Here is a 20,653-nt window from a genome sequence, read left to right on the forward strand (position 1 = left end):
TCTGTGTTAATGATATACCAGACAATTAAAGATTGCGAAAATATTGTACCATACCTTAATTTACTTAGAAGTGGAAGACCAAGAGTTTTAACTCCTTCTCGGGAACAGAGATTAATTCAGAGTATGGAGAACCAATTAGGAAAGTCTTTGCGAAATGTTTATAAGTAGAACAATTTCTAGAAATAATTTAAAACGATAAAAAAGCTTCTAAGTACACACCAACCCAGTTAGAAAAAATTCCTAGATGTTGCCCTACATTGAGACGTATTCATTTTCCTGGTAAAATTCTCATTATTGATGATGGAAAGTATTTTACTTTACCCAATTCCGAAATGAAAGGCAACGACGGATTTAATACACGCAAGGTACAAGAAGCACCTGACGAAGTTAGTTTTAAGGAAAAGGTAAAATTTGCCAATAAAATTTTGGTATGGTGTGCCATCTCAAAAGCTGGTGTTTCACAGCCGTTTGTTGGGCGTGTTTGCGGTGAAGCTCTCAATGTTGACAATTACATTGATAAATGGCTTACAAAGCTTGTTCAGTTTATAAATACTCATCACCTTAATGATGAAATCATATTTTACCTAGCGACCTAGCGTCATACCATTACGCCAGAAGAACGACAGATTGGTTACCTGCTCAAAATATAAATTTTTTTTCCAAGCGGGACAACCCTTCAAATGTGCCTCAGGCGAATCCTATAGAAGAGTTTTGGGCTGTTTTGTGTCGAATCATGTATAATAACGTCTGGGAAACCAAAAATGAAGATCAGCTAAGGCGAAGAATTTTGCAACAATTTCGTGAGATCGGCTTAGAAACAGTCCAAAGGTTTATTGCACATGCAAGACCAAATTTGCAAGCCATTGAAGATCACGGACCTCTTTCTGTTTTATAAAAATATATTAAAAACCTTAAATATGTAAACTTAATTTCGTGTATTTAATTAATAAAATAAACTTAATTTACAATTGGAAAATACATATTTGTTTTTTCCTAAAACTTTAGGGACATACTTTATAATGCTGTAAATGCAGTAAAATAAATTACTAGTGATTTTTCGTTTTATTAAAAAATTATAAAATATTAACCAATTTGGCAAATGTATTTGAGTTTTTACTATATCAGTAAAAATTATATTATAATTATCTACTGTTTTTAAAATTAGCCAGTTTAATATTTTATTAAAAAAATCTATTTTATTACAGGTGTCTCTTATAGGGCGCGTCTTTTGATCTCTATACGAACAGAAATCACTGATAGCATTGATCTGTCACCTGCAGCAGTAGATTTGGAACCGGTCGTGCCTGTGAATGAAGCATCGTATGCCAAGAACGAAGAATTCTTTTTATTTGCCTGCATCCTTGAAGCTTCTATAGTAGATAAAAAATTAGGCGATAAGCCAGTCTACTTTGAAATAAGCGTAGGAAATGCTGGGAATGCTATGGATGGACATAATGAATCCACAAGGGATCATTACGATTCTGATAGTGATGAGCTAGGTGAGTAAAATAAGGATTATCTGTTTAGATTTTATTTTACTGTAATATTTATTGTAATATTTATTGTAAGTTCTCAAACGAATTAAGATATTAAAAAAATTATGTAGAAATCCACAGAAAATATTGAAGGTCTCTTGATTCTGCTTGATTTTAGTTACGAAGTAGGAGAGGAAATGGGCATTAAAATAAACTCAAACTGCAAAACTAAATTTTTAGTCATTAGTCGTAACTCACATCCAGAGTCAGAGCTTTAAATAAATTGAGTCCAAGTTTAACAAGTTCACAAAATTACATATTTAGGATAACGCAAAAACTAGATCCAGACATAGAAATAAAACGCAGAATAGCAATGACTAAAACTACTTTTATCAAAATGAAGACATTTCTTTGCAATAATCATCTCAGTTTAGAACTAAGACAAAGAATGGTTAACTTCTATAATATTTGATCTGGACTTTCGTATAGAGGAGAAGTGTGGACACTAAAAGTATTAAGCATAAATACAATGGAAGCATTGGAAATGTGGATTCATAGATGGGTACTAAAGATACCTTGGACAGCAAGAAAAACTAATGATTAAGTAATAAGAAGGGTCAACAAAGATAAAGAATTGCTAAAGACCGTTAAACATCGGAAAATGTCTTATCTGGACATATAGTGAGAGAAAATTCTATTAAGAATACTACAACTGATCCTTAGAGGCAAAATAGAAGGTGTAGAGGTATAAGAAGAAAACAGGTTTCTTAATTAAAAAATATTTGTAAATGGACAATCATTTACATATAGCATATCAAATGCAGGACAATTATTTCATATGGCAGAAGCTCGAAAATCCTACTCAATGGTGATCGCCAACTTCGGATAATTCTGATATGGCACGTGTGAAAAAGTAGAAGAAACTTGAAGTAGTAGTGAATCTCTTTTTAATGCTGAGTGAATGAATGAATCAAATTTAGAAGAAATAATACACCCCCCACCCCCTGACATATAAATTAAAAGTTCATTGAATCAGTCTCATTCTTCTAGCCCAAAACTTGGGTAATCGAAATTCCCTCTAGAAGCCAATCAGCCTTTCTGTAACCTTGCCGCGACCATCCTTTAGTGTCAAGAAAAATACGCTTAACCATCTATAAGATGGTTTCAATCCCGCTCTCATATCACCTACATCGTCCTCTATTTCTATCGTTTCACAAATAAAAAATAATCTATTAGCATACCTTATTTTGTATTTGTGAAACTCAAGATGTCTATGTCCGATAATAAGCTGCCAGAGAAGTCTCAGAGTTTCTTCTTGTGCCTTTGTCAACTTTTTCTTCGGTATCTTATTTGGCGTTGAACCGATCGTAGATTAGGTTTTCGGCAACCGCTGGTGCCGTCCCGCTAGTTCTGATTATCTTAATTGATCTATCTGTGAATGATAGTCTCACCATAGCACCTTAACTATCCAACAAATTTATTTCGGTCCTATTATGGTAAAGAACATCCCAGAAGTACTTTTCAGTGCGTCATTAATTATGACGTCATATAATGAATTAGGTATGTCGAGAATGATTTCATGTAATTATTGAAGAAGCTGACAGATGCCAGGATTGGCATCTGTCCACAAGCAAAAGGTTATGGAATTACTAGTACTTTTATTGCATCTGAGTAGATTTGATTATTATAAAATATGTTAAGATTTTGTAATGGGGGTAATCCCGTATATTAATAAAAATAAAAAGTAAACAATATTGATTATTAAATTTATAAATATGGAAACATTTAAAATTGACGACAAAATGATTCATTTATTGATTTTTTGTATCTTCTTTTTCTCAAGGGGCTATCTGCGCGTCGAAAGTTGGCAATCATCAGAGCGATTTTTAATTTTAAGACCGCGGCTCTACATAATTCTTTATTACATGAGTTACGTCTCCTTCCTATTTTCTCCGGATTTTTTTCTCCGGATTTTCCTTGCATAATGACCTGAACTATTAGATAGTTATCTCCTCTCATCACATGACCCATATATCCCACTTTTCTCCTCTTAATTGTTAGTACTTCTCTTTTCTTATGCATACGTCACATTACCCCAACGTTGATTATTCCATCTACCCATGAGATCTCTAGTACTCTTTGGTACATCCGAATCTCGAATGCCTTCAGTCTCCTCACGTCAATTTTCTTCAGTGTCCACTTCTGGCCTGTTCGATTCTGATTCGTATTTCTTGCGAGCTGTCACTGTTTTCATTAATAGTTGTATATAGGTATTTGAATTCTCTTACTATTTCAATAGGCTGATTCTGTACATATATCTCACGAATGTACTGAGTTGTCTTTGTTATTATCATATATTTCTTGCTTTGTTGAGTGATGGTCCATATTCTTCTTCGCTTACTGCGGTCACCTAATTAAGGAGTATCTGTAGGTCTTCAGGTAATTCGGCTAAAAGAACTGTAGATACTGCCAGTGGAGAGTTTCCTTAAAGATATATCCTTAGACGAATTCATGGTGAAATATTTCGACCATAACCTAGCAAAACATTAATTAGAGAAGAAACTTCTAACGCTTCAGCAACACGCTGAAATAAACAGTAAATAAAACAATTTTATTTTCAGGGTAATAAAATACTTAATTAATAATTAAATACTTCACGAACAGCAAAAATTGGTAATAATGTTTGTCCAGCTTCCTTTTCCAATTGAAAATATCTAAGTAATTTTAATATTAGTACTTGTTCTTTTTCCGTATACCTTCCCATCTTGGCCCTACACAAATACAAATAAACACCCAATACTATGTACAAATACTGATCTGAACGACAGCCGTCACTTGCTGTTCAACACTTGGAAAGAATGGCCAGCATGGACGAAGTTTTACGACAACTGTCAGTAATAGGCGTATTTGATTGGCTAGAGAAAGCGCGCATCTAAGTATCAATGAATCAAACGTAGGTTAGGAAAGAACCGCTTATGTATGTAAGCTTATTCTAACGCTGCAATATAGTTCTGTTTAATCACGGAACTACCGCTTTTTCCGTCTCACCCAACTTAATGCATTAGAAATAAATCGAAAAACTGTGACGCACTGAAAAGTACCTCTCGGATGTTCTTTATTACTGCCAGCCTATGTGTTATCTGATGCCTAGGTGATCCGATACCCAGATAAGATGATAATAAAGAAAAAGGACGATAATTAGTTGGAACATTATGATTACTTCTTTTTCTTATGGTGCTTATCCGTTGCTGATGGTGGACATTAACATGGCTATTTGTTAACTGCTACCCTAAAAAATCCAGTATTGTCAAGTTAAATTATTTTCATAGGTTATGAGGCCAGGACATTCTTCTTATTTCTGGACCTCTTCTTTCCTGTACATTATATGGTTATGACTAGTTCACGCTCTTTACTCATTATGTGCAGAACTTCTTCGTTTGCAGCTTTGTCTATCCAGGAAATCCAAGAAACCTAGATCCAAATCCATAGATATACGAGATAGACTGACTGCTATAATACTGTCGCATTCCCTCAGTACGACAGAGTAAACTGACGCAAAAAAGTCCCTGAGGATTATCGACCATATGACCTTCTAATTGGTCATTTAGTTCACTTGGTCGATAAACCTGGCAAATTAGGGAGGGACTGCTTTATGTCAGTTTTCTCTGCCGCACTTGGGGAACGGGCTTGAATTTCAACGATCAGTCTATCTTGTATTATATTTATATGTCCAAATCCCAGAAAACCAATTTATAATTAGGTTATGTCGACATAACCTTATAACAAGTTGGTTAATTATTTTCGCACAAATTTTACAATAATCTTTTTTGGAAACGATTTCCGGAGTGAATGTTAAAACGTCAAACAGATAAAAATGGAAATTTCGTTACAATCAACAATTGTGGCTTAATCCGATCAATATTATAATTTGCTTAATTACTATTTAAATGGGAATAAGCCACAATTAAAGGTTAAAATACGTTTATTGACGTTTCAATTTCCGAAGTGGAAATTGAAACGTCAATAAACGTATTTTAACCTTTAATTGTGGCTTATTCCCATTTAAATAGTAATTAATTTAAAATTCCACAAGAAAATAGCTTCAGAACAATATAATTTGCTTATTCTGTCTGTCTTTCCGTAATGAAAATCCCAAGGCCTTCTATCCACAAACATTACTACTAATTTTATTAATTATAGTATATGTCATAGATAGATATGACTGGCGTAATAGACTTGGGAAGGTCGAGGCTCTTTTATAGGGCTGTAGCACCAATGATGATGATGATAGTATATGTCATATGTCACTGGTTTATTACAAAAAAATGTTTATTAAATATATATTTTTTATTTAATAAAGAAATATACTTTCTTTGGTATTTTTTTATCTTAATTATGTGTTCACAATTCTACAAGTAAAAGTAGAAGAAAAACGAGGACCAGGAAGGCGAAGGATTTCCTAGCTGAAAAATCTACGTACGTGGTTTAACACAACAATCACAAATCTTTTCAGAGCCGAAGTTGGACAAATACAGATTGCCCTGATGGTCGCCAACATCCTTAACGGATAGGCACTATAAGAAGAAGATGTGTTCACATGCACTTTATTGTTATTTATATTACTAAACTAACATGTTTGTTTACAAAAAACTGTACCAACTAAAAAAATGGCTGACCAACGGACAAAGTTTTGCAATAAAATTGTTAGTGTTGCTATATAAAATTAAATAAATATTAAATATTTGAAATAATGAAAAAATTGTTAATCATTTGGAGATTTTTTGGAGGGTTTTAAATGTTTAGACTGAAAAATGAGAATGAGTGTTCTATGCATATATTAATCAAATATCATCAAGAGTGCTAAACACGAGACTAAAGCTTATTTGTAGTGTACCGTTTTACTTCTAACCTATTGTCAACAAAAGTCCATTATAAAGTGTAAGTAAATATCATCATCATTGGTGCTACAGCCCTATAAAAGAGCCTCGACCTTCCTAAGTCTATTACGCCAGTCAGTTCTATCCATTGCCATATATTGCCAGTTTGCTGCACCTATTTTTCTACCATCCTCATCTACACCAACACCATCCCTCCATCTGAGTTTTTGGCCTACCCCTACCACTACTTCCCACAGGTTGTGACATAAGGATTCTTCTAGGACGGTTGTTCTTCTGTGATCTTGCCAGATGTCCTGCCCATCTTAGTCTTCCTATTTTTATAAGGGATACTACGTCTGTACCACCGAATATATGTTTATATCTGTATATATGGTTATTTTTGTTTTTTGGCTTAAGGCTGTTTTATCGGTGCACCAAAACCTAGGGACAGTGTTTTCTCTGTTATTTACTGACAAAATGTCTCGAAATTTGGACACGTTATTCGAAATTATGTTGCCTTTAAACTGATGGTTTTACTTTTTTTATTTTTTTGAAACTTCTGTTAAAACATTGGAATATACTGTTTAACGTTCTATTATAACCAAACTTTTTACGCCCATCACTCGAAAGAGTTTTTTTTTCTGTAATCGTTGATTTTTGTTTCACCTTTCTGTGTCCAGTAATAGTCGAGAAAAGCGTGTTCCAATTTTAAAGAAAATTGCTAAAAAATACTGAAATCTAATAGTGAAACGTGTTACTCATCATTGGGCTTAGTTTCATCGTTATCGCTTTCGTGACGTCAAATCTCATGAACGTACGGTCAGTTAGTTCGTGTTAAAACTAATTTGAATGGAGAATAATGTATTTGTTGTCATTAAACTACCCGTCGGCCGGCGGCACTGAGTAAAGATGGTCTCGCGTAAGCAGTGTAGAAAAGTAAGTGATACGCCCATTTCAAATCGCAGTGTACTTGAACTGCTAAAACAGCCTTAAGTTTCTGCTTCTCATATGTTTACTCTGTCCAAAATAGCATTTGTTTGCTAGAATTATTCTTTGCTTGATTTTTTCCGTCATGACATTCTCCTTGGTGATCAGGGAGCCTAAGTATGTGAATTTGTCCACCACTTCAAAGGTAGATTATCAACCATGAATTGGTGGCCGATGTTTCTGGCTCTATTGTTGGGTTTTGATGCCATTATCTAAGTTTTCTCCTCATTTACTTGCAGGCCCATATTTTTTGAGGCGTTTGACAAGGTGATATACATTTATTCTAGCTTGCGTGTTGTACTGGCAACTAGGTCAACATCATCTGCATGTGCCAAAATTTGGGATGATTTAATAAAAATGTTTCCTCTGTTTTCTTTATATAGACAATATATACTTTATTAAATAATTACTGTTCTTAAGAATTATGTATAAATAGAAAAGCTATTGTCATATTTTGGTGCAACATTCAAACTTTGTGGGGGAACTTAGAAAACCGAAAGTTTTTTACTTAAAGTTTCATAATTAACTAAACAAGAATAAATACGGTTAGTTGTAAATTATTAGAGGGGCATTCCAATTCCACTACGAGAATATACGTCTGTATTTCAGGCACAGATTTACGTGATCCTACATTGTTTAATAAAAACCAACAAAAGCACATATATACACTCGCGATCATAAAATCCGGGTCACCTTAAAAATCGCCGTTATTTCATTTTTAACGAGCTTTATCGTAAATAATAATAACACAAATATAAACTAATGCATGTTTCTGAGAATTGTTGTCAGCTTAGCAGTTTCCTTTGTAACAAAGAATTCCAATAATGCCGATTTCGCGGAAAACTATACACTTCCCAAAATGAACGGTACCTGTAACTGCCGCTTGTTTTAAATGTCTTATTATGCTTCTGTGACTTTCTGTGTAAACGCAAGAAACAAACGTTTATTATTGCCACCATTAGTGTTTATTAGTGTCATTATTAGTGTTTATTATTGTTTATTTTTTGCCATTGAAACGGCACGCATTGTTGCGTTTGTGGAAGGCGGTCACACTTAACGGCAAGTCGCAAGAACTGTTGGCGTAAGCCTTTCTACGGTTCAACGAGTGCTTCAACGCTTTCAGAAGACGAGTTTGCTAACCGGACGACCTGACTCTGGACGAAGGAGAACGACCACGGCACGAGATGACCGTTTCCTTGTGTTTCAGGATTTACAAAACCGGACCTCAACTGCGGTTATGCATCGAAATTGCCTACAGGAAGTACGAAATTGTAATGTTAGCGTTGCAGCAGTCAGGAGAAGACTTCGTTCTTCTAGACTATCTTCTCGGGTTATGGCTACAGGACCGCCACTTGGCTGGGCGCATCGAGTTGCACAACTAGCTTTTGCTCGACAATACGCGCATTGGGGAATTAATGATTGGAGCAAAGTATTATTCTCAGATGAATCCCGTTTCTGCCTAACTGGATCCAATGGACGTGTAAGAATTTGGAGGAGAACCGGTGAACGATTTTCACAAGCTTGCATTGCTCCAAGAATGCCATTTGGTGGAGGCTAGGTCATGGCTTGGGGAGGTGTATCTTCTGACTTCCGCACAGAATTACCGTTCATCGAAAATGGGTCCTTAACTGCACGAAGGTACATTACGGAGATTCTGGAAGAACATGTTATGCCCACCATGGCAGGGCTTGGAGAAGACGCCGTTTTTATGCAGGAAATGCGCGACCGCACGTTGCCAGGATCAGTATGCAATACTTGGACGAGGTTAGAATTACGAGGTTACCCTGGCCAGCTAGGTCTCCGGACCTGAATCCCATTAAACATCTCTGGGACGATTTGAAAAAACGTATTCAAACCCATACACTTCCTCCTAACAACGCACAGGAGCTTAAGGATCTGTTAGTAAGAGAGTGGAGTAACACACCACAACATGTAATCCGGAGAAAAATTAAGAATATGCCCCGTCGTCTGCAAGGGGTTATTAGAACCAGGAGAGGCAATACACGATATTAGTCATTGAAATTCCACTAATGTTTTACCATGTTCTGTATTTTTCATTTTTTCTTTCGTATGTCTGTTTCAACAATTTGGTTTGTTTTCTGCTTTTTCAATAAAAGCAATAAAAAACCGTTTTTTTTTTCTTTCAAAACAAACATTGATGACAAATAAAAAATACATTAGCCTAAAAAAAAGGTTATTACTGCACCAGATGCAAAAATATTCAAGAAACTTAAAATTTTCAAGGTGACCCGGATTTTATAATCGCGAGTGTAGTTTGTTAACCGGTTATGGGAGCCCTTAGGAACTCCTAGGTAGGCTTCAGGCTAAAAGAAAACCGAGAAAAATTCGACAGACTGACAGAGATAGTAGTATCACACTGATATGGGTACCAAGTTATAGAGGATTACGTGGCAACGAAACAGCTGGAAAACTTGCTAAAGAAAAAAGAGAATGAGCTACAAAATACTTCGGTACAGAGCCGGCTTTAGGAATGCCAAAGACACTGTGCGCGACTGGATAAGAGCCTAGATCTGAACACAGTATAACTACCAGTGAAAAAATATACCTAGTCAAGCATATAGCAAAATATATCAATATTGTTTGGACATAAGGTGATGGAGTAATCATCAATATCTTTATATCATCAAGTCTTTATTTTCATACAAAACTATTTTTTATTTTGTTAATGGATTCATTATTTTTGCATAATACGCGTCTTTATAAAGTTGAAAATAGGTGACGAAAATAATTAACAGTACTTAGAGATTAGAAGCTAAGAAATAGAGTGTTACCTTTTCTAATTTATCTTTATCATTAAGTGAAATCCCATATTGAATTACTTAACCTTCAAGTTTAACGATATGGTTTTACCTTTTTGTAGAGGATTTATTTCTTTTCAATTATTAACAAACTATAAAAATCTTTACTTTTTTATTTTTTCCTTTTACTACCATTTTTATTTTGCTTCACTAACAGGAAGGTAGTTTGAAGAGTTTACTTTTCTGTGTTTTATGTAACGGAAAATAGGTATCAAATCAAGCGTGTAATTTTCTATTAAAAATATTTTCTTACTCCGGGCTTACTCCGATAATATTCTTTTAAGGTTCACGACAATAAAAAGAAATATTATGTGCTTAAATCAATAGCAATTTATTTTCTCAATATTTTATGTCAATCATACCTTCTTATTGTTTTTTATTATTTTTCACATCCATATCATTTTCCCCTGGAAGTCGTCTGTTATATACCGGTTGTATTAGAGCCAACTGACTTATTGTACAATTTTCAATTATTTATAATACCACAGATTAACAGAACACAGATACACAAAATCTACAGAGTCCTAGAGTTGGAAAACATCATCCAACAAGCACTCAGAAACAGCACTACAGAAGAGGAAGTAGAAATGCACACGGGAAGATTTAAGGATATACCACAAGCAATAAAAGACTTAATAAGGGAAAAGAACAGAGCAAAGCAGACAGCGAGAAGGACAAGGAACCAGGCAGACAAAAATAGAGCAAATAGGCTAAACAGAGAGGTCAAAACAGCACTACAACAACACCGCAGTGAAAGCTGGGAAAACCACATAAGAGACATGGAGGAGCAAGGACCAAATATGCAAAATATTTGGAGGCTCCAGAGAATACTGAGAAACGACAGAAAGCAAATCCCTCCATTACATGGAGAAAACGGAATAGTCTACACCACAGAGGAAAAAGCAGAAGTAATGAGGAGTACTCTCGAAAGAGAGTGTACATTAAATTACCACCCAGATGAGGACATCGACTTCATAGAAGAAGTCGAAAGACAAAGAGGAAGACCCGAAAACCCGAACGAAATCATCCCTCCTACATCACCGGAGGAGATAAACGAGCTAATTAAAAATAGCTCGCCGAAAAAAGCACCTGGTCCTGATCAAATAACGAACAGGGCTCTAAAATACTTACCAGCGAGAGCCATAGTATATCTAACAAATATTATCAACGCGATGCTAAGATTCAAGAAATTCCCAAACAGATGGAAAGAGGTTCATGTCATAATGTTACCAAAGCCCGGAAAAAACAGCACATTCCCGCAAAACTACAGGCCAATAAGCTTACTACCTGCAATCAGCAAGATTGTAGAGAGAATAATACTCGTCAGACTCCAAGCTGAAACAGACAGATTAGATATAATACCCGAAGCCCAATTCGGTTTTAGATCAGAACACTCCAGTGAGCTACAAGTACTCAGATTAACAGAGTACATAGCAGCTGGATTTAATGACAAACAATTCACAGGAGCTGTCTTCCTAGATGTAAGCAAAGCTTTCGATAGAGTCTGGCATAAAGGACTTATCTACAAAATGAGACGATACGGCTACAGCGGAGCAATGACAAGACTAATCTCTTCGTACTTAAGCAATCGTAGTTTCAGAGTCCGGATAGGACAAGTCCTATCCGAACTCGGGAACCCGGAGGCTGGAGTGCCACAGGGAGCGGTACTGTCACCTCTACTGTATACGATATACACAGCAGACATACCTAGAACACCAGGTACACTACTAAGCCTCTATGCCGACGACACAGCGATAGCGGCCAAACACAGAAATGTAGACATAGCGGTAAACAACTTACAAACAGCGCTAGATGACATAGAAGAATGGAGTTTAAAATGGAAAATCGCTATAAACTCCGAAAAGACACAGGCTGTACTTTTCAAAAAGAGGCACCAACAACCAGAAGAACAGGTAACTGTGCAAGACAATCCTATCGAGTGGAAAAGTGAAGCAAAATATCTCGGAGTAATCATGGACAAAGGCTTAACATTTAGCAAACATGTAGAAGCTACAGTACAAAAAGCCAACATGGCAAGAGCATCAATAAGAGGCCTAGCAGGAAGAAAAAGCAAACTTAGGTTGAAAACAAAAATAAGATTAATAAATTGTATAATTCTTCCTATACTAACATATGCATCTCTCGCATGGGGACACATATGCAATACATCAAAAAAGAAAATACAAGCGGCACATAACAACAGCCTAAGAGAAGCAGTCAACGTACCGAGATACGTAGCAGAAAGATTTCTCTTTAGAGAACTACAACAAATCAGAGTGACCGACACAATGAAAGAAAAAGCTAGGACAAAGTTCGCGGAGATAGAGAACCACCCCAACCACATATTGCGAGAGATATTGAGGTATGACGCTTTCCACAGATGGAAGCACAAAAGACCCAAACAACAAATAGTAGAATAAAATCATAATACTAGAGAGAAAATCAACAATCACACCAGAGAGAAAACAAAACACCAGAGAGAAAACACTTCAAAAAACAACAACAACGCACAATGAAGATAGTTCGTAGCTCATAACCCTTGTGGACAATCGCAACGTACAGCGTGGACCCAGTAAATTCTATGCATATAATTTATTATATAAATATGCACTAATTCTGATTTTATGTTTCAGGCATCCTACAAAAAAAATCCAAAAAACAACAAAAAAAGCGGCTTCGGCCACCAAAAAAATAAAAAAACTACTAACAAAAACCGGCGCAAGCCACAAAAAAATATTAACAAAAACCACTAAAAACTCGGGCATGTAGGGCCCAACCCCTTGAGCACCAAGTCGCCGAACTGAGCCTAGCTCAGAGCGGAGACTTGAGGCCCAAGTAAGCAATTTTAGTTCGCGGATAAGCCACATTAAGATAACAGGAATATAGCGACAATGCGCTGTCCTGAGTTTTGAATTCGGTTAGGAAACCATGTTGGGGTTCTATTACCCAGGATCTCCACATGAAGAGCATTTGGCTGATAGTTGTGCCCCTATCGCGCATCAGAGTGCTATAGGGGGGAAAGGGATGGTCTGGAGCATTCGAGCGCGGTGGAGTGACTCCTGTTTTTACTCGAGTTAATACACCTCGCTCCAATGAATTGTTACACCCGAACGTAATTCTTAGGGGTGAACATTTCTCACAGGCTGGGTTTAATTAAATTGCTTGCTTGCTTGCTTGATACACAAAATTAAGAAAATACAAAACTTAACAACCCATTGGTCATTTAATAAAATTCTGTGTTAAACGAAAAACTATAAAAAGTAGCTTTAAAGTGAACAGGAAATAAATATAATAGGTAATTTAGGAATTCTAGGTATGTCCCTAACAAAACAACAGAAAGTAAACTGGCTGTTAGAAAAATGACAGTCGTTAAAGATTTATATATAAACGGTCACTTAATAAATTTGTGTGTAAATGGAAAAAGTAAAAAGAGTAGCTTTGGAGTGAACAAGAAATAAATATAATATTTAATTTGGGAATTCTAGGTATGTCCTTAACAAAACAAGAGAAAGTAAACTGGCTCTTAGAAAAGTGACAGTCGTTAAAGATTTATATATAAACGGTCATTTAATAAATTTCTGTGTAAATAGAAAAAGTATAAAAGTAGCTTTGAAGTGAACAAGGAATAATTATAATATGTAATTTGGGAATTCCAGATATAGCCTTAACAAAACAAAAAAAGTAGTTAATATAATAATTTGGAATTTGAAAGTTCTAGGAAGAACAAAATTTGGAAAGTAGTAAAGTGGCTGTTAGAATAGTGACAATTTTTAAATATTTACAATACATAATATATAGGTGGATGGTGATTTAATTTTATAGTCAAGTTAGTCTCTTCCTAAACCAGAATTTTATTAATAACATAACATAACAGTTTTAGCTTACAATACACAACAAATTATTTTAAACAAGATTTTATTTCGTTAGCTGTAGATAAGAAAATGTCAAAATTGGTAGGTATTTAACATGAAATTTTAATTTACTTCAGTTTCTCAATGAGACACTTTTTAAGACGTCGTATTAACCCTGCACATATATCACTCGAAAAATGGCAAACAGACTTAATGGTGTTTACGTTATCCTTCATTAAAAAATATGTTAATTACTTTTTCAGTATAATATAAAGATAACAGTTATATTTTAGAATAAGCATGCTGTTTATTTTTGAAAGTAGCAAGTTCGATCACAAATAAAATAAGGGCAAAGAAGGAAATAACGATAGCTAAAGTACAATTTAAATATTGCTGCTAAGCCAACAAAATAATAGATTCTTTCTGTAAAATAAAGAATTATTGAACTTTTTAAACAAATTTACTATTTTACATATGTACATTGTATTTTGATAACGATTTCTGAAGTAGAAGTCGAAATGTCAAATAAATTTCATTTCCAATTTAAATTATGGCTTGTTTCTCAAGTAAAATAGTAAACTGCATAAGGTGCCATAAAGACATAGCTTCACAACAATATCTTTAAACAAAGTTTTACAAATTCCTAGTCTAGTGATTACTTTTGAAAGTACTAAGTTCTAACAAATAGAAAAAGGGCAAAGAAAAGAATAACGATTGCTAAAGTACAATTTAAATATTGTTGCTAAGCCAACAAAATAATACAGAAGTTTTTTTTCTGCAAAATAAAGAAATATTGAACAGTTTCCAGTTTTAACATTGACAACGTCAAATATTTGTTTGGAATTTAAATATGAGATAAAATGTCTTATTTTTTTCTTAAATCCCTTACATCCTTAGGCAATCTAAACAAATTCCAATAAGTAGACCGGCAATTAACCACTACAATATAAGCGCATGTACTGTCTGAAAAGAAGTGAAAAGAAGCTTGAGTCTACGTACTAACGCAAATCTCCTTTGGGGAACTGAGAGTGGGCGGAGTTTACCAAAAGTCGGTACCCAGAGTTGACGCGACTGTTTCGCATCTGTGTGTTCTGTTAATCTGTGGTAATACCAACTTCATAACTCTACTGCAACTCTAAATACTGCACTAGAATATAGAGATCTAATGAATGGAAACGATCCACTGTGGTTATGTTTGTGAAGTCACTTAGTAATCTCCAAAAAGTGCTTGTCGCCTGCTTTATAGTGTCCCACAGTCGTGCAAAATATGGTTAACTACTTTATATTATATGCCACGGAGACTGCAGCTTCAGTCTCCATTAAACGTGATCATCATGTGAAAATTGATTAACTTACTTGATTGCAATTGTGGTTAATTCTCAATTAATATAAGTAAATAATTAATTACTATGTTTTAATTATACATTTTAATAACACGGTCTGTGGTAACACAAGCCATACAATCATCAAAAATGGAAAAGTGACAGGTCTTAATAAAATTCCAAGTAAAATATGCAAGCTTATACATGGTAGCAATGTTGTAGAGGCTATACCTTCGGTTTGAATACCATTTATACCAGCGGACACCTACCTAATGATCCAATTCATTGTTGTGTTGATTATAGCACCTTCAGTTTGTTAAGCCATTTATTTAAAATATTTCTAACGCTAATACATGACCGTATCTATTGTAATAGACAATAATTGAAGGAATACTTAACTGACACACAGTTTGGTTTCCGTAACGGGTTTGGAACAAGAGAGGCATTGTTTTGGATAAACGTACTTGCTCAAAGATGTCGTGATATATTTGTAGACATGTACTGTTGTTTTATTGACTTTCAGAAGGCATTTGATTGTGTTAAGATCTCTATATTGATTGAAGTTCTAAGAGACATTGACTTAGATGGCAGAGACGTTCGCATAATTTGCAAATTTGTATTAGAATCAAACAACATTATTTTAAGTACACTGTTTTTAATCACAGGCTTTCATTATTAAGAGAGAAGTACGGCAGGGATGCCTCTTGTTGCTCCTGCTTTTCAACGTTTATTCTGAAAGAATTTTCAGAAATGCACTTTCTACAAAACAAGAAGAAATAATTGTGAAAGGTGAAGTTATCAATAATTTGTGATATGCGGACGACACTGTACTGTTAGCATCTACTCAAGAAGATCTGCAAACGTTACTTGACTGTGTCGTTGAAAGCTGCAATGAAGCAGGTCTGGATCTAAACATACGGAAAACCAAAATACTCGTAATAAGTAATCAACAGAATATAAAACCGCCTATATACCTAAATAGTACCAAACTTGAGGAAGTTGATCAAATTGTTTACTTTGGATAATCAGTTTACTTTGGATATCAGTGACAGAGAGTCACATTGTGACTCTCTGAACGCAGAGAGTCACAACGAAATTAGATCCAGAATTGAGCAGGTCAGCGCCGCTTTTTAAAGGATGTCCAAGGTATTATGTTACAGGGACCTAAAATTGGCATTGCGGATCTGCCTACTTCGCTGCTACGTGTTCTCGGTCTTAGTTTATGGTGTTGTACGAGTCTTGAACTCTGAATAAAAGTGATCTAAATCGCCTTGAGACTTTCGAAATGTGGTGCTATAGAAAAATTTTAAAAGTTTCTTGGGTAGAGAAGATTGAAACTCCACAATACTGGAACGTCACAATAGGACTACCGAGATTATAAAAAGCATCAAGAAGATAAAGCTGGAGAGGTCACAAATATAGATTACTACAATATATTATGCAAAGGAAAATAGCAGGCAAACGCAGTTCAGGACGAAGACAGACTTCATGGTTGACGAACCTGCGAGATTGGTATGGTATTGATACAAGCATGCTATTTAGGGTAGCAGTAAATAAAATTAAGGTAGCTGTGATGGTAACCAATGTTCTGAAGGACATGGTACATGAAGAAGGATTATAATTTGTGAAGTTTTTCGTCTTCCTTGGAGAATATTTCTTCTATCATAAGTTTTTGTTTCTTGGTGTATTCTGAATATTATTTTGATAATGCAGCCAGCAGTTGGCATTAAAATTAATTTTTTCAAAACACAATACATGACCAATCTGGCACTGGTCAAAAACAATGAATTTCAAGTAATGACCGCAAATTGAACAAGTTTATATCTATAAGTATCTCTGCCACGAGATTAAATTAGGAAGAGACAATCAAACAACAGAGTTAAACAGGAGAATAGGACTAACATGAGCAGGTTACGGAAAACTGAGGAAAGTCTGTAGATAAGATATCTCCATGTGCTTGAAAAGAAGGCCGAAAAGGTATTTCATCAATAAAAAATTTATTTAAAAATTCCTATATAAAAGGTATAATATTAACAACCCTATCGGGCTACATCACAGAACGTTTTCGGAATTAATATTTATTAGTTTTCGCAGGATTCAAAAAAAAACATTTTAAACGCATTGAACATTTCGACAGGCCACATTTTGCGCCTTTGCCCTTAAATACTTGCTTTGAAAATTGCCACAAAAATAATACATATCAAGTTCCATAATATCCAATCGTATCTACTAGCGGGTTTTTTGCATTTATTGATATGGTCGGAATTGAATTTGTCCAGAGTGCGAATATAGTACATGAACTGTTTTTGAATTTTTTTTTATAAAATTAAAATGTTTCAAAAGTTATTTATTTGATATATAATAAGAAAAATTATACATACCTTCATTTACCTAACTTTGTTTTTACATACAGTTTTATTAAAGTGAGAACAAGTATGATAAGGCCAATTAAGTTAGATTTTCACTCGACACAACTGTATACTTGTAGAGGTGTTTGACAGTTGAAATGTGTAGTATGAGATAGTACAAAAAGTCTCTTATCTAGGGATTTATTAATTTTTTAGTGGAAATATGTTTAAATAAACAATCCAATCAAAACGCCAACCTATTATTTTGCTCATAACTTAATAACTTATCTATTTAGAGATTTGACGTCAACAGACAACTTTTTCATAATAAAAAAAATATACGCAAAATGAGATATGCTAAATTAAAATCGGATTATAAACAAAAAAGTTATTGCAACATGAACAGCAAAATCACTGTTTTTGAATATTGTTAATAACTTTTTTATTATTTATTAAAATTAGTTTAAATGTACCTGAACTTAAAGTTTTTATCGTGTTTGAATAATTGTACGCAAAAGATAGACCAGATCGGTTGAACAGTTTTTGGGAAATTTAATTTTTTTATAAGATTTCTTGAAAAATGAGCTAATTTCTAAGGTTGGTCCAGATAATTTGACTGAATGTATCTTAATAATTCGTGGCTTATTTTCTTTAATAAGACGTATATTAATAAGCTGTAGAAAAAAAGTTATATTCATGTACACAAAATGATTTAATAATAAGTAGCACTTTATAAGCTTATAAACATTTACAGTAACTCCGTAGAATTTAGTTCAAATTGACTCGCAAGAAATATTCAGCGGTTACAAAAGTATTCAGGCTGTATTCAGAAAAGCTGGTTACAAAACACAATTTTGAAAAAAAAGAGGCCTAAGACCTTTAGGAGCCAAGATAGCCCCTTTTTTAAATCACTGTTACGTTAATTAACAACACTAAGGGCTGAAAAACCATTCTTTTATGAGAAAAGTTTTTAGCAAACAAAATTATTATAATTTTTTTAAACAGAAGTATTGTAAACAAAGAGTTGCTACTAGAGTAACGGGAGTGGGGCTAGCCGAATAAAGTTCCAGCCGCACTCTTCAAAAAATCCAACACAGTTTTTAAGATAGAGAACTCGAAAAATGACATATCTCTGGTTCCACTGGACTAAATGTGCTCTTTTTTTTGTTAAGCTGGGGTACAACCTTAAAATAATAACATTTATCGTATCTTCATTAAAAATTATCCAAAACAAAGTAGTTAATAACTATGGTATGTGCAAGTCTCTTTTTATTGTTATTTATTTATTTAAAATATATTTATATTAAATAAATATTATTTATAAATAGTATTAAATTGTTATTTAAAAACAATTTTGACTAATACTCTTATTAAATTTAAACAAATCAGTTTTATAGTAATAAAAAAATATTTTTAGAACAAAAAATCGTATATTTATATAATACACTCATGGACAAAAATATCGAATATTTTGGAATTTTCTAATTTTTCTTAATAAATTCTGGTCAATCAAGTCGTTTATTGTGAAACAGAGTTTATTTTAACAATGTTTAATGAACAATTTTAAGTTTTGATGCGGAGAACATTGCAAAAAAAAATTAATGCTCAATATTAGATAAACTAGGTTATTTTACTCCAAACTTATATATAACAAAAATAAATGCTAATTTAAAGTAACGAGTATTCCTCCCTCTAGCTCTTATTACTGCTTGCATCCTTCGCGGCATGCTTGCAAGTAAATTTTGGACATATCCTTGGGAAATTGCATTCCATTAATCCTGTGCAGTAAGTCGGAGCTGATCTATTGAATTTTGAATGGGATTTCTTTGTCGTATGCGGCGTTTTAGGTGATCCCACATGTGCTCTATTGGATTTAAATCCGGGCTAAACGATGGCCAATCCAATCTTTAAATTTGGACCTTATCAATATAATTACTCACTATAGCAGCGGCATGTGGTCGAGCATTATCGTGCATGAACATGAATCTTTCATATCCAATGTAACGAACATATGGCAAAACATGATCTTCTAGGATGTTTTAAACGTAAGAGTCACCAGTGATCCGTCTAATCACTTCCACAAATGCGGTGCATACCTCCCAACTAATATCTTCCCAAAGAATTATGCCAACACCTCCAAAACTAATGGTCTGTGCGAGATTGCAGCTGGCGAATCGTTCGCCAATAATTCTGTAGACGTAATTCTGACCATTTGTCTTCCATAATATAATTCTGGTCTCATCAGTGAAAAGAACATTTTTAGTTGTCGATATTTCACTGAATATGTGTTCTCGCAAATTCTAAACGACGAGATTTATGATTTTGGAGAAGACGTGGAACTTTGGCGGGGCGTCTGGACTTTAAGTTTGCTTCTTTTAATGTTCGTGTAACTGTATCTAAACTCACATTAACTTATCAAACATTTAATAGCTCATTTCTGAGGTGCATCGATGTCAATGAACGATTTCGTGTAGAATTAAAAACCAAAAATCGGTCATCAATTTATTGCAGTTTAGCCCCTTGGGCGTCCTTTACCATGCGTTCATACAAAATTTCCTTTTTCGCGGTACCTTTTTAAAATATTCGAAACCGTAGATTAACTTCTCCTGTGACATCGTGCGATATCTTTTTGAGCATATCCTTCCTCGTGCAAAATTACAATTTGTGCTACTTGGGCTTTATTACAGTGTCGAATTGGTGGCATAATTGTTTTAAACTTAACTTTTACCTTAAATTATTATTAAATTAAAACAGTTTAATAAATCAGTCTACTATATGAGTATCATCATTAATTTAAAATTATTTTGAAATAGTAGTGACTACAAAAAAATAATTGAAAAATTCCAAAATATTCGATATTTTTGTCCATGAGTGTATTATATTATGAGAAATTATAAGTTCTTAGTTTACATTCATAATCTTACTTATGTTATAGTTAATAGTCCTGTTATAAAAAATGTTTCGCAACCACTAT

The 20,653-nt window shown here is 34.2% G+C and overlaps 1 protein-coding gene across 1 annotated transcript in view; it reads left to right on the forward strand.

Moving 5' to 3' along the window:
• The window catches only part of LOC140448876 (otoferlin-like), a 576,219-nt gene that overhangs the window by 437,427 nt on the left and 118,139 nt on the right, over nucleotides 1–20,653 (forward strand). Inside the window, exon 13 of the mRNA XM_072542001.1 lies at nucleotides 1,206–1,499. Coding sequence (XP_072398102.1) covers nucleotides 1,206–1,499 — 294 coding nt within the window. The remainder of the gene's footprint in view (nucleotides 1–1,205; nucleotides 1,500–20,653) is intronic.

Source organism: Diabrotica undecimpunctata, chromosome 8, assembly GCF_040954645.1.
Source record: "Diabrotica undecimpunctata isolate CICGRU chromosome 8, icDiaUnde3, whole genome shotgun sequence".
Lineage (NCBI taxonomy): Eukaryota > Metazoa > Arthropoda > Insecta > Coleoptera > Chrysomelidae > Diabrotica > Diabrotica undecimpunctata.